The following is a 24,534-nucleotide window of genomic DNA, read 5'->3' as shown; positions in this document are numbered from 1 at the left end:
CGATCTGAGTACATTTTCTTCAAAGTACCATTAAAAATAGAAGAATGCATTTTACAGTCATGTGACATACATTTTCAATTAGAGCATAACGAAAGCTTTACAATGAGACCAAACTTGTCAGATGGCAAAGACATAAAAGGTGAGATACAGTTTATACTTGAGTTTTATCGTTTAGAAGAAAACTAATACAACTACAGTCGTAGCTAAGCTTATATACTAGGGATAAATACATGCACCTTTAAATACAGCGACGGGTACATATTGGCACAGTCATATTTGGAGGATAAATGTACATTCACAATCTCCATGCGTGTTTGTGAGTGTCTGTATGTGTGTGTGTATTGGGGTTGTGGCCAGTGTCTGTGACCATATGTCCTTTAGTCCCACCAGGGTGACTCTTTGAAGTCTCTGGGGCTGGATAGAATGTGTTCTGTGTTTCTTTACTGGGGTAACAAAGGTGCCAATGGGGCAATTGGTCCCGGACTTGCCGGAGCCGATTCGTGATTTACATGCACAGTTCAGGAGGCTAAAAGCATTCTGAAGATTCTAACTTTGATTGACCCCGCCGGATCTATCCAGACGCTACACCTATGAATAATCATGGTTTGATTTCTCCATTATGAACGTAACCAATGAGAGGGAGATGAAGAGATTTAACCATGTTACCAACTGATTAGGTTGTGACTGATTTTCTACTCAGGACACGAGAGCTGTACCCAGGCACTGAGATGGAACGGTATGCTACATTCTCCCAAGACGCCTTGCGGCACATGCGTGGACGCGAATACGTTCCTTCACAGGAGGAGCTGAGGGCCATACTGAGCAGACAGGAAATGACATCGACAGTTTACTGCCATGGTGGCGGGTCCTGCAAAATCACCATTAACTCACACACAACTGCAGGAGAGGTACACAACACATAAACACATCCACACACACACATACATATACATATGAGCTTCAGACTCACAGTAACCCTGTGTGTGTGTGTCTCATGGTCTCTAGGTGGTTGAGAAGCTGCTGAAGGGTCTCTCCATGGAGGACTGTAAGAACATGTTCGCTTTGTTTGAACATAATGACACCACAGACCGAGCCATAGAGAGCAGGACTGTGGTGGCCGACATCCTCGCTAAGTTTGAGAAGTGAGTCTCACCTCAAATCACCATACCTTAAAATTATATAAATATTTATACATTATATATAAATTATATATTATTTATTTTTTATTTTTAATTAATCCAAAATGTATACTATTAAAGCCATGAGTATAGAACACTTAAAGGGATAGTTCACCCAAAAATGAAAATTTGATGTTTATCTGCTTACCCCCAGGGCATCCAAGATGTAGATGACTTTGTTTCTTCAGTAGAACACAAAGGAAGATTTTATGCATCATATTACCAAAAAAAAACCCAAAATTGTTTATTATTCATTCTCTCTCTCTCTCTCTCTCTCTCTCTCTCTCTATTTTTATCATTCAGGTTGGCAAGTAAAGGACAGGAAGGAGAGGGCTGGAAATTTTATTTCAAGCTTTTCTGTTTCTCAGAACCCGAGAGCGTTCCTGCTGACAGTGTGGAGTTTGCATTCATGTTTGAGCAGGTCTGGTTTCAGTTTAAAATCTGGCCTAAAAACACAAATAATAGAGCTGTCAATCATTTAACTGTATACATTTATATTTATTATTTAATCACATATACAAATAATTGCAGAGAAAATGAAATAATGCAGCTGAAAGCATTGTGTAGTCATTACAAAAAAAAAGTCAATATATGGTCTGTTTTTTAGTCTATGTGCACAAATGCATGGTCTCACTGTTTTCAGAATCTCACATCTACAGCACCACATTTTTTTAAAGGGTTAGTTCACCCCAAAATGAAATTTCTGTCATTAATTACTCATCCTCATGTCGTTCCAAACCCGTAAGACTTTCGTTCATCTTCGGAACACAAATGAAGATCTTTTTGATGATAGAATTCTGTCAGATTTCCTTTCATAGACTGCTTTTGCAACTGACACTTTGACGTGTCAAAAAGTTCATAAAGAAGAGATCGGAAAACTAATCCATATGAATCGAGGGGTTTAGTCCAAATCACTTGTTATGATGAACAGATTTAATTTAGGCTTTTACTCGCATGTAAACATTGATCAGCGAACATAAACAGAAGCTTAACCGAACCTGAATAACGCACAAGAACAAACCTCTTCCGGAAGCTCAAACATGCTGCGTAACCAATGAGGTTCATTCTCGTATTGCGTCGGAAGAGGTTTGTTCTTGTACGTTATTCAGGTTCGGTTGAGATTCTGCTTATGTTCGCTGATCAATGTTTACATGCGAGTAAAAGCCTAAATTAAATCTGTTTAATTTAAATCTGTAAAAATCGATCAAGTCTCTTCAGAAAATTTGGACTAAACCGCTCGATTTATATGGATTAGTTTTACGATCTCTTTATGAACTTTTTGAAGCATCAAAGTGGTCGTCAATGGAGGGACAGACATCTCAGATTTCATCAAAAAGATCTTAATTTGTGTTCCGAAGATGAACGAAAGTCTTACGGCTTTGGAACGACATGAGGGTGAGTAATTAATGACAGAATGTTCATTTTTGTGTGAACTAACCCTTTAAGATCGTGTGTCATAACATTCTGCTTTATTCTGTTGGGCACACACAAATACACATTCAATCATGCATGTATACAGTTTTTTAATAATAAATCTATTGACGGTCAAGCCAAAAACAGATTTTTAGGGTGATTTCTTCACTGTAAACATTTCACAAATGTGGTTTCAATCTTTCTTTCTCTCTCTCAGGCTCATGAAGCTGTCATTAGGGGTCAGTATCCTGCCCCAGAAGAGACCTTGCAGTTTCTGGCTGCTCTTCGGTTGCAGTATTTGTTGGGAGACTACACTACGCAGAGTGTCTTGCCTGAGTTGGAGCAGGTGTTCCCCATGGCCCGTCTGCGTGCTCGAGTACAGCAGTCCGCACGGTGCTTCGCATCTGCCACACCATCCACAGACAGAAAGAGAGGTAGTTTCCTGGAAGGCACGCTGAGGCGGAGCTTCCGAGGGACACTGGGGCGACAGCGCCAAGGGGAGGAGCCTGCAGCCATAGAGGCATGGCTGCAAGATGAGAAGGCGGGGCTGAGAAGTTGTTTGGTGGAGAAATGGCGTAAACTGCAGGGGATGGAACAGGAGCAAGCCATGAAAAAATACATGAGTCTCATCAAGGAATGGCAGGGATATGGCTCTACCCTCTTTGATGTGGAGGTAAGAACTCACACACATGTTGGTACATTATGAGGACATTCCATAGGCGTAATGGTTTTTAAACTGAGCTAATGACATTTTCTAGCCCCTAACCCTAAATCTACCTATCACAGAAAACATTCTGCATTTTTACATTTTTAATAAATCATTTAGTATGTTTATTTAGCCATTTGTATTGTGAGGACATTGCTATGTAATGTAGGGGCGTGGCCTGAAACCTGAATACACATTATAATACAAGGATTTTGGGTCCTCATTATGTAGTTCAAACCAGTACACTCACTTATGATCAGCCAGCAGGGTCACTGAATAAATTCTCTTTGTGCATCAGTGTGTAGACGGTGTGTATCCTGGAGAGCTGTGGTTGGGCGTGAGTCGTAAGGGGGTCTGTGTGTACAAACGTGGGGAGGCGTGGCCTCTGGAGGTGTTTCTCTACGAGGTCATTCTGTCCTTTGGTGCACCGCAGCCAAACATCTACAAGATCAGCGTGGAGGGACGAGAGCTCCTCTTCAACACTAGCATGGTACAAACTTTTCCCCATACTTCTATAAGCAACACTAAAATTTGTAATTTATAGTAACTTAATTATTATTAACTTCATCGGTCAAATCTTCCACACATTTAAAGGATTAGTTTACTTCAGAATTAAAATTTCCTGATAATTTACTCACCCCCATGTCATCCAGGATGTTTATGTCTTTCTTTCTTCAGTCGAAAAGAAATTAAGGTTTTTGAGGAAAACATTCCAGTATTTTTCTCCATATAGTGGACTTCAGTGGGGTACAACGGGTTGAAGGTCCAAATTGCAGTTTCAGTAGAGCTTCAAAGAGCTCTACACGATCCCAGCTGAGGAATAAGGCTCTTATCTAGCGAAACGATCGTTCATTTTCTATAAAAAAATATATATATATTTATATACTTTTTAACCACAATTGCTCGTCTTGCACTGCTCTACGATCCGCCACGCATGACGTAATCACGTTATAAATGTCATGCATAATGTAGGTGGAAGTACCGCAGTAGGGTGAAACACTCCATCTCATTTTCTCCTCCAACTTCAAAATCATTCGACATCATTGTTTTAACTTTTTTTTGGAAAGGCCGTTTGGCTTAATCTTTGCACGTTCGCTTTGTAGACACTGGATTGTTACTTTCACCTGACATTTCTAACGTGATTATGTCACGTGTGGCGGATCGCAGAGCAGTGCAAGACGAGCATTTGTGGTTAAAAGGTATATAAATTTTTATCTTTGTTAGAAAATGACAACGTTTCGCTAGATAAGACCCTTATTCCTAGTCTGGGATCGTGTAGAGCGTCTTTGAAGCTGCACTGAAACTGCAATTTGGACCTTCAACCCGTTGTACCCTACTGAAGTCCACTATATGGACAAAAATCATGGAATGTTTTCCTCAAAAACCTTAATTTCTTTTCGACTGAAGAAGGAAAGACATGAACATCTAGGATGACACGGGGGTGAGTAAATTATCAGGAAATTTTCATTCAGAAGTGAAATAGGATCATTTGAGTTGGACACAACTGATTCTGTGAGTTAAGTCAAGACTCACTCTGAACGATTAGAACATTTAACTCATCAGTTCGTTTTTAGTTCTTAGCTTGAGAATTGCAGAAATCGAATCAGTCTATTCATGAATGAATCATTAAGTGTGGTTTTTGAACCAGTTCAACAGGTCCATTGGAAAAAAAAAAAAACAGATCATGATGATGATCATGAGCCATCTTAGGTGTATATGATGATCTTCTTTCAGACGAACACAATCAGAGATCAATTTAAAAATATCCTTAGTCCTCCAAGGTTTATAATGGTTGTGAATGGGGGGGGGGGGCTGTGTTTTGAAGCCAAAAATAATGCATCCATCCATTAAAAAAGTAAAAATAACCATATTTAAAACTTTATAAATTCAAATAACTAGCTTCCGGCGGTCGACCATACGCAGAATGTGCAAGTTGACTTGCGCCAAATAAGTAATCCTCTGATGTGATGTATGACGCAGACTGTTGGAGTATTGTAAGCTTAGACGCCTCTCACGGTTCAAACAAATAGGGCTATGCAACAAATTTAAGCTACTCTTCTCTTATATCGAAATCCTCCGACATTTCTCTTTAAAAATTATCGTTTTAAGACCTAAAATCCATGACCGGTGATTTGTTTTGCTCTATCCTCTGCACCTCCGTGTTCGTCATTACGTTGTGCGTCAGGTCAAAGGATACTCTTTCGCCGCAAATCGACTTGTGCATTCTGTGTACGGTCGTCCGCCGGAAGCTAGTTATTTGAATTTATAAAGTTTTAAATATGGATATTTTTCTTACAAAAACACATTGCTTTGCTTCAGAAGACCTTTATTAACCCCCTTGAGTCGTTTGAATTATTTTTTACTTCAAAACGTGGCCCCCCATTCACAACCATTATAAACCTTGGAGGACTAAGGATATTTTCAAATATATCTCAGATTGTGTTCGTCTGAAAGAAGATAGTCATATACACCTAGGTTGGCATGAGGGTTAGTAAATCAAGGGATAATTTTAATTTATGGGTGAACTATCCCTTTAAGGGTGGGTTAAGGTGCAATTATATATGTAACTACAAATATTAGTTACAGATATATATAAGTACAATGTAAAAACATTTGTATGTACACAGTAAGTGCATTGTATCAAATGATTAATTTAAATGCAAGTACATGGCAGTTAAGGCCACCTAATATAAAGTGGGACCAGTTCTTCACAGAAAAAAAAAATTCCTCACATTTACTTCACATTTTTTAATTTTTTTGGTATGTCATTATAAAGGCCTGAATTATCGTGTTTTAGTTTCACTAAAACCATTAAAAAGTAATAATAAATAAATGTGAAATAAAATAAATGTTAACTGACATTAATTTAAACATTAACATGAACTTTTTTCATTTTATTTCTCATTTTAATTTAGTTTACTTGAAGTACTAAAATAACTAAAACTAGACCTGAAATAAAAAAATAATAAAAACTATATATATATATAAAAACTAATTCAGAATAATAAAAACTATAATAGCTTATCAATGATATTAAAATAACACTGGTTTCCTCTATTTGTGTGTCTCTGTAGGTGATGGACATCGCAAAGCTCATGAAGGCTTACATCAGCCTGATAGTGAAGAAACGTTTCAGCACTTGTCAATCCATCAGCAGCCACGGCAGCAACTGGTGATCTCTCAACCCTTTACAAACTATTTTGTAAATGTGCCTTTAAGGATAAACGTCAGCAAAATGTTTGATCACAAAAAGAGCGACCCTTCAATGCTGAGTGCAAAAGAACCAAAGACAAAATCATGAGACACTTTCACAACAGACACTATCATGTTCCCACAGGCACATACATTCAGTTGTTGTGCTTAAAACTGTGCCACATGTGCATGTCTGTTCACCGAACCCCATATTTTAAGTTGTATTAACATTTTAAATCAAGTCCAGTTGCATTTCTTTGGAATTCTGCAGGCAGAAAGTCCAGCCCCTGAAATAACCAGCACTCATGTCCAGTGCCTTTAAAAACACACACACACACACACACAGAGAAATATACACACATATGCAAACACACACAGAGTGCCCTTTAAGTCTGTTTTATATGTGACAGTGAATATGTGCAATGTTTATATTGTATATTATATAATTCTGAGAAGCTGTATATTTTATAAACCTTTATAAACTGCAGGATTGTGATAATACTATTGGATTTACTCCCTCTGGTCCTATTATTTTTCTACTCTAAGCCTATAAAAACACTAAAACAACAGGAAAATCTTTCTCATTTTGTATCTTTACTGTGCATTAGTTTATAGGCAATAAATATAACAAAAGTCAAAGACTCTTACATTCATTAAAATTTTCATCCACATTCCCTCTTTGCAGCGCCGAACAGATTTCTCTGACAGAAAAACATCTCATTTAACACTTTGTATATCTCGATGACATCTGAATGAAATCTTTTGTAGACTATGCTAATCAGTTAGCACCAAGTCATGAACGCTGGTCAAGTTTCCAGAGCTTAAAACTGTGCCAAAATGAAAACAACGTGCCCAGATGGATGCAATCAGCAGACTTTTTACTATTTTCAGTGCAGATTTTGGGTGAAAATCTGTAGAATGTTTTTGTATTTTCTATGTAGACTTCTTTTTAGTTGTTTTAAGAAGGCTTTCAATGTGCTTATGATGTAAAACATACATTTGTCATTATTTCACTCCTAACATTTTATATTACATATATATCTGTCTTAAGTAGCTTCTGAAATCACTCGGCCAGCGTTTGGTATCTTAAGGGCACAATGATTACCAGCATCACACAGTTTACTGCAATATCCAACCACCATCTCCATTGCTTCATGAATTTTGTATGAGTCTAGACTAATAGTCAGTTTGTTTTTTGCTGTAATACACACAACATGAGATGTAGGGCACTTAAGCATTGGCAGATGACAATGTGTAAGATCTTTCTGAGGGTCATTTAAAATCATATGGGAATAGAGTAAAATGGTAGCTGGACTCACTTGTATGAATTTCATATTGACAGATGCCTACAACAGAATGCATTGAAGCAAAAGTTAATCCCTTTTGCAATCCCTTTTTTTTTCCCAGTACTTCCCTGTGAATTCAATGTATTCTCAACATTGTCTGGCTTAGCATTAAGGGATAGTTCACCCAAAAATGAAAATTACCCCATGATTTACTCACCCTCAAGCCATCCTAGGCGTATGTGACTTTCTTCTTTCAGACGAATACAATCAGAGTTATATTAAATAATGTCCTGGCTCATCTAAGCTTTATAATGGCAGTGAATAGAGGATGAGATTTTGAAGCCTAAAAAAGTGCAATTATCCATCATAAAAGCCACACGTCTCGCGGGGTTGATAAAGGCCTTCTGAAGTGAAGCAATGCGTTTGCGTAAGAAAAATATCAATATTTATAACTTTAAAAACTTAAATAACTGGGTTCCAGCAGACGGCCGTATGCACGTCAACTTACCCCTGACGCGATGTGGGAGGAGCGTAAGCTTTGACGGCTCTCGCAGTTAAAACAAACAGGGCTGGCATCAAACTCAAGCTCCTCCTCCAATATTTCTCTTTAAAATTCTCATTTTAGACTTCTAAGAGGCCATTCACACAGAACGCCTCTTTGCGTCTAAAAACAAATAGGCAAACAGTAGAATTGATAGATAGGAGTTGGAAAAAAGAAAATAAGATAACAATAAGCGCCTCCTCCGCCATGTTGCCGTTAAATAAAACAGTTGTCATGCCAACTTGCTACTGTAAACAGAAGCTCGCAACGCTTGCCCCACCTCCGAGATTGGTCCACTGTTTTGGAACTGACATTGATGAGCTGCGCTGCGTGTAAAAGTTTCATTTCTTTTAACTTGACACGGCGTCTTAAAAACGCGGCGCTCATGTGCGAGGCGCTGCAAGAGACGCGAGCGTAACGGTCAAGCGCGTGTTTACATAGAAAAACAATGGGAAAGTAGCGCATTGAAATAGAAAAAGGCATTCTGTGTGAATGGCCCCTAATTCGTGACGGGTGTTTTGTTTTGCTCTCTCCTCTGCGCTTCCGCGTTCGTCATTATGTCATGCGTCGGATCAGAGTACACTCTTCCGTCTGTCGGAAGCTAGTTATTTTAGTTTTTAAAGTTTTAAATATGGATATTTTTCTTAGACAAATGCATCACTTTGGTTCAGAAAGCCTTTATTATACGCAAGGCGCATGCAGGGGCGCATAAACAGCGCGCAAAACGCTCACTGCCGATAGAAAACAATTTAAAAAAGGCGCCTCTCACTGCAAAAGACATGCTCTGTCTGATCGGGGCCTTAACACCTGGAGCTGTGTGGTTATCTTTTATGATGGATGGTTGCACTTTTTTGGGCTTCAAAATCTCATCCTCTATTTACTGCTATTTTAAAGCTCAGAAGAGCCAGGACATTATTATTTAATATAACTCCGACTGTGTTCGTCTGAAAGAAGAAAGTCATATATGCTTAGAATGGCTTGAGGATGAGTAAATCATGGGGTCATTTTCATTTTTGACAGAACTATCCCTTTAACTCTAAATCTGCCTTTTCACTATCTCTGACAAACGACAGACCGGAAGTCATTAATTTCCATTGGAGAGTAGTATGGGAGCTGTGTGGCGTTACAAATTTATGCGCATGCAGAATTTTTTGAATCTCATTTGTTCTGATGTTTGAACTTTTGCACCTAGACCATATGCGACTGTCTAACCCAACCATCCACAACAGTCTAACATTGTGGCCAAACACTACTCACATTTCTTAAAATATAAAATAAAATAATGACTATTGTACCAATGCCACTTACACACGTGTGGAACAAAAAATCCTCTTCTATTTCTTTCACTTTTTTTTTCGTGAATGTTTGTTCAACTTTTGCTATCCCTTGTGTTTCTCCACTACTTCCTTGTGAAATCAATGTTTTCGCAGCTTTGTTTGATGTAGCATTCGAACATTTGCGGCTAGACCGCCTGACTGGATATGACGTATACTAATCAAAACTATAAGCATGAGGTGAGAATTACCAATATTTTTGCACTAAAATGTTCTTTAAACAGTCTTTTTGTAAAATGGGTGGTTATGAATAATTATATCTGAAATAATTATTACATAATTACGTTGATTAGCCCTATAAAACCTACTATGCATTTCTTTCAAACGTATCAGCGCTCATTTGTTTAGTGTGGATATTTTCATACATTCATAATTCATTTATTTTACCATGGCGAATAAGGGGAGGAACGGCTGCTTCACAACCAATTTGAAAGTTCCATGCGACTGCCACTAGGGGACGATATGTGACATTCGTACGCAAATGTCGGAGATAGTGGAAATGCGTAAGCGCTTGTAAATGGTAAAAGGTTCCTGTTCATTATGGCGGGTGAAGCGTAGTTGTAGTTTATCAATATGGAAATTATAAACCCGGAACAAAAAGGTTTTAAACAAACATTCATTTGTCTAACAGCAGTAATACATTTCATGTGCATTATAATTTTGTTAAAGTCTGTGTGTGCTTTGCAGTCTTACTTCGATGCTCAAAGGCTGATCCAGAACTCCAGGCTCGAAGTAACAATTCAATATATAATTTAAATCAGTTTGCGTTATCTTCTAAAGTGCTTTTCAAGTAAGGCTCCTCCCAACACTGAGGCCCCTCCCACTGGTTGGCCCCTCCCACAACAGGATGGTGCAGGGAGAGTGGATTGGTCCCTGAACGAGTTAATTCGATGTCAAACTGATGTGACCCTAACGACGAGCTCGCCTGAGCCTTGCTCTTGGGGGGAGAGGTCAGAGGTCACATTCAGGCACACGGAGAAGAGGCGGAGGGGGCATCGAGGTGATGACTCCAGTCGGGTGGTTTGTGAGTGTGAGTTGGAGACTGTGTGTGTGTGCGTGAGAGGCAGCCACAGGTTGTGGTGAGGGCTGTGTGTGGTCTCCAGGTCTCGGCTTTTATCGTAGTTCTGGACATCCCAGAAGAGATTAACGGCCCGCCAGCGCATGAGCACATTGTACACAGCACCACCTTCATGAACAATCAGACCTGGAACGCAAATGTATTATTAGTACATGTGTAAACACTTATTTTATTAGGGCTGCCAGTTGTTGACACTTTTCATGACTTGATTCTGTTTCACAAGCTCTTGATTTGACTCTGATTTCAATTTGATTCGCTATGGATTCATTTGTATATACAGTACTCTGCAAAAGTCTTAGGCCACCATTAGATGTTGTTTTTGCAATAATAATATAATGACCATATACACAGAAATGCAGGAAATTTGTATGCTGTATTAAAAAACTGAAAAAAATCAAAAAACAAAAAATGACTGATTTTTTTTTTTTTACATTTTGTGTACATATTTCCTGTATCTTCTGTTTTTATCATATTAAAGACCAAAAAATAAATATGGATGGTCATTAAAACTTTGCTAAAACAACAAAGCTGCTGGTGGCCTAAGACTTTTGCTTAATGAAAATTGTAAATTTTTCTTAAGGAAAAAAAAAACTGAACTAAAGCTGTGACTAAACAAGTCCAAACTATTAAATTCAATTGCTGTTTATTTTTAGATATAATAATCAAAACTCAAAAACAGAGTTGTATGCAAACATTTAAACTGCACATAAGGCGGCTTTTATATTTAACAATATAATTATGTTTCAACACCAATTTGTTGTTGAAATATAAACATTTATATGGTGGCTGTCATAATAACTCATGATTTATTTAAACACATTAAATATCACTAACAGGTTAAGTAAAATATGATTATTGAAAATAAAAATGTTCTCTAGAGTTTTTTTCTATTTAACTATCGAGTTATGGACATTTAATGTAACATAACATTGTTTACAAGTTGTAGTTTTATATTAATGTCTTTCCACGGTTGAAACCGTGATTACAATTGAGCGGCTACAAATACATTTTGATGTTTTGTTGACGCATCAACTGAAATAGGCTAAAAGATCTTGGGATTTACAATATCGGTTTATCAAAATGAAGATTGATTAAAACCAATTAATCAACATAGTCAACCCAGCCCTACTTTTTTTTAGATTATTTTAGATTCGTCAGCCATTCGGTTGTTAAGTCTGACGTCACGCGGCAGCGCTTCCGGGTCCAAACGCTCTATCTCGTACCACAAGAAAACAACAAATTGTGCTAATATACACACACGATGTGGTGTAATACTATCAAAAAATAATAATCATAACTCCATACCAAAATCCCAGATGGCCAGACAGTGATTCATCTTTTATAAATCGTTAAAATATTAATGTCTGTGATGCTGTGAGCACAGAGACTGTTGTGTAGACTAACATTTAAAAAAGTTAAACATTTAAAATACTTAAACGTTTAATATGAATAAATAGCACTCATAAACGGCCGTCGCAATGACATTCTCAAGTGAAACGAGTCAAGGCTTGGACCCAGGAACGGCGTTCCTTATGTCACAACTTAACAAGCAGATAGTTAAAGGTTCAGTATGTAATATTGACAGCTAGTGGTTGAAATGGGTAATGCAGTCCAAATTCAAAGTATTGAAGAAACTGAAGCAAAACAAATCAAAAATGTCAATTTTGGTCGAATTTGAGGTTTTCACAAAAAATAGTTCATTAACCCCTCATCTAGCGATCCAAATAGCAATTAAACATCTAAAAGTATCTTTATTTGTATGTTCTCTGAGAGGAGTACCTTTCCTTTGTCCGTGAAAAATGACGTTTTTCTCTGCTCGCTTCACCACTCGCGCTTTCCCTTTTAGTCCAATTTCCTCATTAGTCCAAGTTTGGTATCGTTTTAAAGTGCAGCATTCCAACTTTGTGAATATTCATAGCGAATTTTTGATGACATGAGTCTGAACCAATGAAATGTGATTTTCAAGCTCATGCTAATGTAAACAAATCGATCTTACTCGCGCTGACAGATCCAAAGAGCTTGCACAAAGACGCCTCAGACAGTGCGCAATCCCGATATACACATATAAACAGAATTACTGTACTTCAAAATATTGAAAAAAAAAGTTGAACATATATATTTTCCTATAGATATTTGGTTTTGATGAGGTGTGTACCAAATTAGGTGTTATTAACAGGGATTTTAAGGTAAGGTTGCTGGGTGACTTTGTTTTGGAACCTTCAGAAAACTTTAACTCGATTTTTCTCAAAATTGACTTTGCTGACTATCGACTTTAAACAGGTGTAGCACAGTCATTTTTTAAAGGTTTTTAATAGAGATTGTGAAAATAACAATATAAATAACTCTTCTTTTTTTTTTAAGTTATATTTATGGGCTTTTTGTGCCTTTATTCAGAGAGGACAGTAGAGAGCAGACAGGAAAGCATTTGGCGGAGAGAGGGGGGCAGGATCGGCAAAGGACCTCGAGACAGGAATCGAACTCGGGTCGCCGTGAACGCATTTGCACCATATGTCGGTGTACTAACCACTAGGCTATCAGCGCCAATGCAATAACTCATTTTTGAAAATTTGCTCATTGTGACTCATTTTGCCAGCACGGGCCACATATGGTATTTTTACGCTTTAGTACAGTCAAAAAATTACATACAGCACCTTTAAATGGACATGCACCCAATGGCTTTGTGTAGGACTAATGTGGATTGAGTATATATTTGTGTCTCACCAATACACACAAGGTCCATGACTGCATACATGCCATAGCAGATCTGGAACAGGATGTCACTGCGTTGCCATAGTGCCTCTGGACTCAGAGCTGACCACAGCAGCCACGACACACTGGCCAATAGGAAGATGCCACCCAGAAACACTGCAATGACCTGAACCTTCTCCACCAGAGTCATGGTGACAGTCTGCCACTGGCAAAACATACAAAAACACAGTCACCGGTCAGAGCTCCAGACTGCAACTAATATGACAATAAATGAGACAAAAAAAAAATTTTTAATCTAGTCGCCATTGGTGACATCAACAATCTGTAAAACAACAACGAACACAGTGCAAGCCGTGTTGTCTGATTCATTTACAAATGACGTTTTCCTTTACTGAATCAGTCAAAACGAATCACAAAACTCTTGTAAACTCAGTCATTAAGGGGCGTTCACACCAAGGATGATAACTATAACTACAAAGTTTTAATAATGGATCTAATTCTTTAAGAATAGTGAAGTTCACATCACAACTATAATATAATTACACAGAGGAACGATATCATTGGTATCACTTTAGAAAATTTTATTTCCAGCTGACGAACAATAAAATCATTGACACTTCATCAATGCACACAGACTGAAGTACTTTAAGTCTTTGGTTCTTTTAATTGTGATGATTTTGGCTTACATTTAACAAAAACCCACCAATTCACTATCTCAATAAATTAGAATACTTCAAAAGATCAATAAAAAAAAAAAGGATATTTTAAACAGAAATGTCAGGCTTCTGAAAAGTATGTTCATTTCTATGCACTCAATACTTGGTTGGGCCTCCTTTTGCATGAATTACTGCATCAATGCAGCGTGGCATGGAGGCAATCAGCCTGTGGCACTACTGAGGTGTAATGGAAGCCCAGGTTGGTTTGATAGCGGGCTTCAGGTCATCTGCATTGTTGGGTCTGGTGTCTCTCATCTTCCTCTTGACAATACCCCATAGATTCTCTATGGGGTTCAGGTCAGGCGAGTTTGCTGGCCAATCAAGCACAGTAACACCATGGTCATTGAACCAGCTTTTGGTACCTTTGGCAGTGCGGGCAGGTGCCAAATCTTGCTGGAAAATGAAATCAGCATCTCCATAAAGCTTGTCAGCACAAGGAAGCATGAAGTGCTCTAAAATTTCCTGGTAGATGGCTGCATTGACTGTGGACTTCAGAAAACACAGTGGACCAACACCAGCAGATGACATGGCAGCCCAAATCATCACTGACTGTGGAAACTTCACACTGGACTTCAAGCAACATGGTTTCTGTGCCTCTCCACTCTTCCTCCAGACTCTGGGACCTTGATTTCCAAATGAAATGCAAAATTTACTTTCATCTGAAAAGAGGACTTTGGACCACTGAGCAACAGTCCACTTCTTTTTCTCCTTAGCCCAGGTAAGACGCTTCTGACGTTGTCTTTGGTTCAGAAGTGGCTTGGTACGTGGAATGTGACAGCTGTAGTCAATTTCCTGAAGACGTCTGTGTGTGGTGGCTCTTGATGCACTGACTCCAGCTTCAGTCCACTCCTTTTGAAGCTCTCCTAAGTTCTTAAATCAGCTTCGCCTGACAATCTTCTCAAGCCTGCGGTCATTCCTTTCACTTGTACAGCTTTTCCTACCACACTTTTTCCTTCCAGTCAACTTTCCATGAATATGCTTTGGCACAGCACTCTGCGAACAGCCAGCTTTTTTTTTTAAGCAATGACCCTCTGTGGCTTACCCTCATTGTAGAGGGTCTTGATGATCGTCTTCTGGACAACTGTCAAGTCAGCAGACTTCCCCATGACTGCTGTTGGGATTACTGACCTAAACCCAGTATTTATACCCTGAGAATGGTAATTTAATAGAACTTGAAATTAAATATTCTAATAATTTGAGATACTGATTTTTTTATTTTGATGAGCAGCAAGCTGTAATCATCAAAATGAAAACAAAAAAGTCTGGAAATATTTTACTTTATGTCTAATAAATCTAGAATATATTTAAGTTTTACTTTTTGAATTAAATTACAGGAAAAAAAAACTTTTTCATGATATTCTAATTTATTGAGATGCACCTGTACTAAAAATGGAAAAGTTTTTCCTTTGCTTTTTGCGCGTACAGATGACAATGTCAAGAATCTGCAAAAATGACTAAAAACGCTGTATTATGAATGTCAGGCCAGTAGTTGGCGATGTCACTTTGTAAAGAAACACTACGCACCTATAGACTGAACAAATAATACGCATGTCACCGTTTTCACAAATTCGCATATAAGTTGTTTATGTGGGGACAATAACGGTATTGTTTTCAAAAACTTGCACATTGAAACCTGATTTCAAAAGCTTGCATTATCAGGCCCCCAAAATGCTGTTATTGTGTAAATAAACGGCCAAATGGTGCCTTTCCACTGCGTGGTACGACTCGGCTAGGTTCAGTGTTGCCAATTCCGCGGTTTTCCCGCGGATATTTAGCCCCTGGAATGCAAATTTTACCAGAGGAGCCCCGCCAAAAACGCAAATTTTGTCCCCCAGAAAGCGATTTTTACCGTGGGACGCCCCTGAAATGCGATTGGGCTAGTTTTGGGCTAGTTTTGAGGAGCAATTGGGCAGGTTTTGTTGTGAAGACCTGGCAACCCTGGCTAGGTTTGCTTTTCCACTGCAGTTTAGTACCGATTCAAAGTGGGTGGGATTAGACTGATCATTATAGTTGCGCTGCCACTTCTGCCATGGATCCGCTCCTCAGCTACCAATGAGAGGAACGTCTGCACCTCGTCGTCTGCACCTCGTCAACTGACCACGATACAGCCATTTCATTTTTCAAGTTGTGTGCGACGGTTATTTAAAGCAAGTCGTTTAAAAAAGTTGTGCGAACAAAATATACTGCAGTGGCTGTTAATGACTATTTAAATCTAGCGGGTTTGGTGTCTCATGTTTCAAATCCAATGGCGCTGGTAGTGACAATTCTCTCTGACCAATCAGTGATCTGCAGTGTTTACACATCACATTTTATTATCGGTACGGCTCACTTGGACAGTGTTGCCAAGTCCGCGGTTTACCTGCGGAATTGGGCTACTTTAACACTGTTGCCGTGGGTCGTTTTTCATGTCCGGCGGTTGAAGCGACCACAAATATCATGATATTTATCCCCTGGAATGTGAATTTTACCAGGGGAACCCCGCCAAAAAATGGATTTTACCCCCCGGAACGTGATTTTCACCAGTGGACCCCCCGAAACATAGTTTTGGGCTAGTTTTGAGTAGCAATTGGCGAGTTTTTTTGAGCTTGGAACCTCAAACGAGGTGGTACTATTTAAGCGAGCCGTACTGAGCCATACCATGCAGTGGAAAAACGCCAAAAAGTGAGCCGTACCGAGCCGTACCATGCAGTGGAAAAGCACCAAAAATGCATAAAAAGTGTTATGTTTTTAGTCGAAAATGGTGTCATGTAAACGGATCCTAAAAAAGTAATTTGGCTCCTAAATGCTTACTTTTCTGAGTAAATTTCTTAGCATGAAGTCCTGACCAATATATCATAAATCCCTGTGTGAGTGTTTACCTGTTGTGGTGGTTTGATATGTATAGGCAGGATGTTGAATCTGTAGTTGCAGAGTTCGCAGCTCCAGGAGCCCTTCTCACTGATCCACTTGAGCAGACACTGCTGATGGGCATGTCGAACAGAACCAGCACAGCGGCACGGGCTCAGCAGCTCCCCCTGCAGCCAATCACAACAAGTACAGACAGACATGCCAATCAGCCAATCAAAACACACAAAGATAAAAGACAAGACAATTGAGCTGATGATTGATGGCTGTTTGATTATTTTATTGTGTGCATTTGAAGATGAGTTGAGTTTGTGGAGGCATGAACAATGGGGCAGATGAGCGGTTTCGTCTTAATGAGGAGAACATCTAGAGTGAATGAAACACTATACACATATTGACAGAGATTCATCTAGAGTGAGTGGATGGAAATTATTTATCTGTGCATTCATGAATAATTTCAGAAACATCCTCATTTGGAACTATAATGAGTCTGAAACGGAGCGCAACACATTCACACACACACACACACACACACAAACACAAGGCGCCTCGAGGAAGCACATTAGCTGCAGGAAGTGAAGAGCATTAGACATGAATGGAGCAGCACATATTCTAATGGATATCACCAACACACCACACTGTCTGTTTAAAGCATTACGAATCATTGAGGTTTCCGATATTCTAATAATTGCATGAATTATGTAGGCCCATAATCAATTGAAAAGATGTTTACTATGTTTATGTTACTCAGACTGTCCTAACACTTGTCAACAGCTGGATGTATTTATGATTGCTTTGTATGTTGTTACCTGCATACGACCATTATCAGGATGGGACATCTGGATTCAGAATTCAAGAACTGGCTCTATTGTCATTTATGAGCTGGAAGTTTAATTGCATTGGCCACACCTCACAGGAAGTTGAAACTGGAGCTGAGTTGGAATGATTTACTGAATTGTAATTCAGTTCTGATATTAAACACAGGTAGTGCATTCTGGGAAACTGTTCTTCCACCCTGTCCACAAAAGTTAATTTAGGCATATATTTGTGTTTTTACATTTATTTTGTACTACTAATGTTGGTTGACTCTTTAGACAAATTGCTTGTGGTGTTACTCATAAGTTGCTCTGGATAAAAGCATCTGTTAAACTTCCTTGCATTCAAATTCGAAATACAATTACGCATTCTTTAATTCAAACTCAGTTCTAGTTCAGGAATTGAACTGGAATTTAGGGCATTCTCAATTTAATTCTGAATAGCGCACAATCCTGGCAACAACCAAAGACGTCGTTGTGACGCATATATACATAGACCCACAATAAATATCGCAGAAGGAATGACTTCACCTGCTCGGCTCCTTGAAAGCAGATCCGACAGCCTGGGGTCGGGATGCAGCTCTCGTTGCTGCAACTGGAGCCCAATGTTTCCGTTTTCCCCGCGCTCTGCCCGGCGCTGTCCTCGCCCGGTGCGTCCGTCCCTGCACACGCACCTTCCTCGTTCTCGATCTCTGTGATCGGATCAGCCGCTGCCGGTGTTTGAGCTCTAGCGCCCGTCTGCAAGTCATCCTCGCTGAACTCCCCGTCGCTCCTCAGCACCGTTTGGACCTGAAACTGTGCGACGGTCACGGTCACGGTGGCGCCTCCCGGTGGTTCATCCACCGTCTGCACGTGCAACGGATCCGCCTCTGCGTGCACATCCATGAATGACGGCACTAATATCAGAATGAAATAGCAAAATTAGAGGTTTGAGCTCTTACGGGCCTCTATCAGATTTTCCACGGCTCTTCTCCCCTCTGGGACGCATGGGTCTGGCCATAGATCTGCGTCTCAGACCGCATGCGTTCTTAGAAAAGCACAAGCTTCTGTAGAAAGTTGCAGATGTCCAAGCTGTGCGGCGTGTTGTGCTCGGTGTCTCGTTGGCTGAAAGCAGTTTTTCCCCGGAAGACACATTTCCATCCGGGCGCGGTGCTGGAACACCGAGCAGTGAAGGCACGAAACACACATAACCACACAGTCAGCTTTCATAAAAGAATCAAAAGCACCGTTTGACTGTGTGAATGTTGAGACGGCGAGTAAATGTGAGCGACGAGGATGTTTCTGACGGGAAAATCGTTTGGGTAACTGCTCTATGATAAACCCGCGAGCCACCCGCCCCGGAGCCCCGCGCTCATAGCGCTTATTGCCTTTTCAAAGATTTACCATGATGGTAACCATAGTTACCCACTAGTTAAAACGGTGCTAACTTGGTATTACGCCTAATATGATATAACAGCGACTACAAAGAAATAAAAAAGATTTTGGAAATTCTTACAGATAACAAATTTGTACAGGTACTTTCAATTTCAAGTAAATTCTGTCAATTAAATGATTGCATCATCTAAAGCTAATTAGCCTATACAAATAGGCTATATTTTGGAATTTGACTTTAGAAAGGTGACAGTTGACAGGCTTAAGCTAGACACAAAGTGCTCAATTATTCAATGACTTTCAGGAATTTGTCAGCAATTTTATGTAGTCGCACGCAACACATTTTTAGATAAAGTCAACTAATATGTTTTAAACGAAACACTGATTTTGTAATTTATTAGTCATGTGTAAAGCTATAATAAATTGCACTTGCATTTTGTTGATGATATGGACAGAGATCGTATTATTAAAGGGAGATAAGAGGGTCTGTATCTCTTACTGGAGAAAGCGTAACCGCTAACTTAAAGGCCCGCTGAAGAGTGTTGGAACGCGCAGCATTATTTAATGTGTTGACGTAATTTCAACTGAAACAGGAAGACAGGGCGATATATCGAACAGCCCCGCCCCTTTTTTTAAATAGCCAGTAGACCCTTTTCACAGACTGTGATGACGCGTTTTAACGGTCATCAATATCGTAAATTCTGCAAAAAATTTTATGTTTTCATTTTTTAAAAAAACGTATGTACATTTATAACACTATACTTAGTATTATATTACCTTTGCTTCAAATTACAAAAAACTAGTTAACACTGCTGTGAGGGTGTTTGTATACAGCTGCTATGGGAGTGATGATAACGGCAGCCCTTCTGACTGCCGTTATCAATCGCTCTCTATTTTTTTCCTCGTTTTGAAAGTTGTGAAAACACTATTGTGGAGTTTTTCTTTTGCTATTTGAGCAAATGGAAACACAAAAAATATAATTAATGTATTCTCTCATTCACCGCTATAACGAAGACGTCATCCGCTTCTGAGAAACCCGGAAATGTGAAAAGGGTCTATAGCGTTTTGTTACAGCTCGGCCAGAGCCGTTAGACTCTGTAAAACCTGTTTCCTTCTAATCTCCGATACCTTTTGTGGTCTGTGCCGACTCGCGCATATGATCCGCTCTGTGCTCTCGTGTGTCTGGACCGGAGTTGACGCGTTGCGCGTCAAAGGAAAGCATATTTACACTGTCTGAATCGTTCCCTATTCTCTATATAGTGCACTATGTGCCATTCACCATGTAGATACTAGTAAATGTGTGAGCAAATTACCGATTTCAGCCAAGGCTTCAGAGTCTGTAAGAGTGTTGGAGGAGGCAGGACTTCAGATTCTAAAGCGCAGTTGATTGGACCATTTTGATTTGGAGCATTTTGATTGAAGATTTGACGAGAAACTAAAGTGCGATGTGATGTCATGAAAATCCATGATCCATTTTAGCGGAAGTGAGAGACTGTAAGATTTGAATGCTTATATCTCCTAAATGCGAATTTTGTCATTGTTTTGGAACACACCAGCTTATTCATAACCTTAAGGCTTTTTTTAACATTTAAACATGTTTTTCTATGTTTTTCAGTGTTTTCTAATTTAATGCCGTTATTTTGTCTAAAACAATGTAAACTATTCCAAGTGAAACTGTCGAGGTGGTATATGTAAATGAGTTCTCTGTGATTGGTCCAAACACTATGTCCTGGTGCTTATGTCTTTTTTGAGCCAAGCATTTAATAGGTTGTTTGTAATTTGCTATTTTATTTAACACTCATGTTCTGTTGTGATTGTACAGTCTTTATGTTTTATTTTCCTGTTACTGTTATAAAATGGTACCATATTTATCAAGATAAGTGAAGAGCCACCTCCTACTTTTCATCAACATGCCCTCAAAGGTATGGAAGCATGTCTCCGCCATGGAAAAAAAATATTTTTTTAAAAAGATAATTACGACTTTTTATCTCACAATTCATACTTTGTTTCTCAAAATTGCAAAATATAAAGTCACAATTGCGAGTTATAAAGTCAGAATTACGGGATGCAAACGTGCAATTGCGAGAAATAAAGTTAGACTTGCAAGATGTAAACGTAATTATGACTTTTCTCGCAATTGCGAGTTTATATCTCGCAATTTTAACTTCTTTATTCAGAATTGTGAGATATAATTTCTGTCTTTTTTGTGGTTTGAAAACAATGTTGAAACTATAGCCTATCCTTGTATGAAAAAGACAGTTTTGAACAGTTTACAAAAATACACGCAATAACAGCAGCGGTCAGTGTTCTTCAACTTTATATATATGATATTATTATATTGTATATAATATCTAATATGTTACATTACAAAAGAGCGGTAGGAGAGTAGTCTGAATTGGGTTCTAGCATCTTGTGCTAGTTCACACATTGAACTCGTTGCGCCAGCCGCGAGCGTTTCCAAGTCGACGGGGATCGCATCAATTGATCGGCTATTTTGCTTACCAACGTCTCGTGCGTGAACACCGCGTTTTGACCCATTTTTCTGTGCACTCGCTCGTCTGTTCAGATGATGTCCTGTAAGGACAGCGATTGGCTCTTGTCTCAGACCTTCCCCGAGGTGATTGGACGAGTGATTAACACCCAGTTTGTAACCTCTACAGTGAACTTCCTTCCGTTCCGAATAACTAAACCATTGCGAGACCCTTATGTAGCCTCACCAGGAAGAAATAGTTCTCAGTTGTGGTTGGAGGGGGAAAAAAAACGTGACGAATAAAATCATTTATGTAAAGATCACAAACATTTAAACATATTTTTCTATGTTTTTCAGTGTTTTCTAATTTAATGCCGTTATTTTGTCTAAAACAATGTAAACTATTCCAAGTGAAACTGTCGAGGTGGTATATGTAAATGAGTTCTCTGTGATTGGTCCAAACACTATGTCCTGGTGCTTATGTCTTTTTTGAGCCAAGCATTTAATAGGTTGTTTGTAATTTGCTATTTTATTTAACCCTCATGTTCTGTTGTGATTGTACAGTCTTTATGTTTTATTTTCCTGTTACTGTTATAAAATGGTACCATATGTATCAAGATAAGTGAAGAGCCACCTCCTACTTTTCATCAACATGCCCTCAAAGGTATGGAAGCATGTCTCCGCCATGGAAAAAAAAACATTTTTTTTTAAAGATAATTACGACTTTTTATCTCACAATTCATACTATGTTTCTCAAAATTGCGAGATATAAAGTCACAATTGCGAGAAATAAAGTTAGACTTGCAAGATATAAACGTAATTCTGACTTTTCTCGCAATTGCGAGTTTATATCTCGCAATTTTAACTTCTTTATTCAGAATTGTGAGATATAAATTCTCTTTTTTGTGGTTTGAAAACAATGTTGAAACTATAGCCTATCCTTGTATGAAAAAGACAGTTTTGAACAGTTTACAAAAATACACGCAATAACGGCAGCGGTCAGTGTTCTTCAACTTTATATATATGATATTATTATATTGTTAAATTGTATATAATATCTGATATGTTACATTACAAAAGAGCGGTAGGAGAGTAGTCTGAATTGGGTTCTAGCATCTTGTGCTAGTTCACACATTGAACTCGTTGCGCCAGCCGCGAGCGTTTCCAAGTCGACGGGGATCGCATCAATTGATCGGCTATTTTGCTTACCAACGTCTCGTGCGTGAACACCGCGTTTTGACCCATTTTTCTGTGCACTCGCTCATCTGTTCAGATGATGTCCTGTAAGGACAGCGATTGGCTCTTGTCTCAGACCTTCCCCGAGGTGATTGGACGAGTGATTAACACCCAGTTTGTAACCTCTACAGTGAACTTCCTTCCGTTCCGATTAACTAAACCATTGCGAGACCCTTATGTAGCCTCACCAGGGAGAAATAGTTCTCAGTTGTGGTTAGAGGTGGAAAAAAACGTGACGAATAAAATCATTTATGTAAAGATCACAAACATTTAGACATGTTTTTCTATGTTTTTCAGTGTTTTCTAATTTAATGCCGTTATTTTGTCTAAAACAATGTAAACTATTCCAAGTGAAACTGTCGAAGGTGGTATATGTAAATGAGTTCTCTGTGATTGGTCCAAACACTATGTCCTGGTGCTTATGTCTTTTTTGAGCTAAGCATTTAATAGGTTGTTTGTAATTTGCTATTTTATTTAACCCTCATGTTCTGTTGTGATTGTACAGTCTTTATGTTTTATTTTCCTGTTACTGTTATAAAATGGTACCATATGTATCAAGATAAGTGAAGAGCCACCTCCTACTTTTCATCAACATGCCCTCAAAGGTATGGAAGCATGTCTCCGCCATGGAAAAAAAACATTTTTTTTAAAAGATAATTACGACTTTTTATCTCACAATTCATACTATGTTTCTCAAAATTGCGAGATATAAAGTCACAATTGCGAGAAATAAAGTTAGACTTGCAAGATATAAACGTAATTCTGACTTTTCTCGCAATTGCGAGTTTATATCTCGCAATTTTAACTTCTTTATTCAGAATTGTGAGATATAAATTCTCTTTTTTGTGGTTTGAAAACAATGTTGAAACTATAGCCTATCCTTGTATGAAAAAGACAGTTTTGAACAGTTTACAAAAATACACGCAATAACGGCAGCGGTCAGTGTTCTTCAACTTTATATATATGATATTATTATATTGTTAAATTGTATATAATATCTGATATGTTACATTACAAAAGAGCGGTAGGAGAGTAGTCTGAATTGGGTTCTAGCATCTTGTGCTAGTTCACACATTGAACTCGTTGCGCCAGCCGCGAGCGTTTCCAAGTCGACGGGGATCGCATCAATTGATCGGCTATTTTGCTTATCAACGTCTCGTGCGTGAACACCGCGTTTTGACCCATTTTTCTGTGCACTCGCTCATCTGTTCAGATGATGTCCTGTGAGGACAGCGATTGGCTCTTGTCTCAGACCTTCCCCGAGGTGATTGGACGGGTGATTAACACCCAGTTTGTAACCTCTACAGTGAACTTCCTTCCGTTCCGAATAACTAAACCATTGCGAGACCCTTATGTAGCCTCACCAGGGAGAAATAGTTCTCAGTTGTGGTTGGAGGTGGAAAAAAACGTGACGAATAAAATCATTTATGTAAAGATCACAAACGTTTAGACATGTTTTTCTATGTTTTTCAGTGTTTTCTCATTTAATGCCGTTATTTTGTCTAAAACAATGTAAACTATTCCAAGTGAAACTGTCGAGGTGGTATATGTAAATGAGTTCTCTGTGATTGGTCCAAACACTATGTCCTGGTGCTTATGTCTTTTTTGAGCCAAGCATTTAATAGGTTGTTTGTAATTTGCTATT

The 24,534-nt window shown here is 38.8% G+C and overlaps 2 protein-coding genes across 3 annotated transcripts in view; one reads left to right on the top strand and one right to left on the bottom strand.

Annotated features, from left to right (window-relative positions):
• myo10 (myosin X) overlaps window positions 1–7,128 on the top strand; it is a 56,562-nt gene extending 49,434 nt beyond the window's left edge. For both annotated transcript variants that reach the window (XM_051861457.1, XM_051861465.1), the window contains 6 exons: window positions 701–908; window positions 1,006–1,142; window positions 1,482–1,599; window positions 2,809–3,264; window positions 3,596–3,787; window positions 6,372–7,128. In XM_051861457.1, the coding sequence (XP_051717417.1) occupies window positions 701–908; window positions 1,006–1,142; window positions 1,482–1,599; window positions 2,809–3,264; window positions 3,596–3,787; window positions 6,372–6,473 (1,213 nt within the window). In that variant the 3' untranslated portion in view covers window positions 6,474–7,128. The remainder of the gene's footprint in view (window positions 1–700; window positions 909–1,005; window positions 1,143–1,481; window positions 1,600–2,808; window positions 3,265–3,595; window positions 3,788–6,371) is intronic.
• A 3,132-nt stretch (window positions 7,129–10,260) lies between these two features.
• marchf11 (membrane-associated ring finger (C3HC4) 11) lies at window positions 10,261–21,010 on the bottom strand. Its single transcript, XM_051861934.1, has 4 exons — window positions 18,344–21,010; window positions 17,012–17,167; window positions 13,450–13,642; window positions 10,261–10,854 (listed from the first exon to the last, which is right to left on the bottom strand). Exons 1-4 carry the CDS (start codon window positions 18,695–18,697, stop codon window positions 10,544–10,546), a joined length of 1,014 nt encoding a protein of 337 aa, XP_051717894.1. The 5' UTR covers window positions 18,698–21,010; the 3' UTR covers window positions 10,261–10,543.
• Window positions 21,011–24,534: the final 3,524 nt, after the last annotated feature.

This window comes from Ctenopharyngodon idella, chromosome 2, assembly GCF_019924925.1.
Source record: "Ctenopharyngodon idella isolate HZGC_01 chromosome 2, HZGC01, whole genome shotgun sequence".
Classification (NCBI taxonomy): domain Eukaryota; kingdom Metazoa; phylum Chordata; class Actinopteri; order Cypriniformes; family Xenocyprididae; genus Ctenopharyngodon; species Ctenopharyngodon idella.
The sequence above is the reverse complement of the archived record's forward strand: the minus strand, read 5'-3'. Positions and strand labels throughout refer to the sequence as shown.

Coding starts and splice junctions, on each gene's coding strand:
- marchf11 (XM_051861934.1), bottom strand. CDS start 18,697: ATGGATGTGCACGCAGAGGCGGATCCGTTGCACGTGCAGACGGTGGAT. Junction 13,643..17,011: donor ATATCAAACCACCACAACAG/GTAAACACTCAC, acceptor ATGTTTTGCCAG/TGGCAGACTGTCACCATGAC. Junction 10,855..13,449: donor CATGGACCTTGTGTGTATTG/GTGAGACACAAA, acceptor TTTGCGTTCCAG/GTCTGATTGTTCATGAAGGT.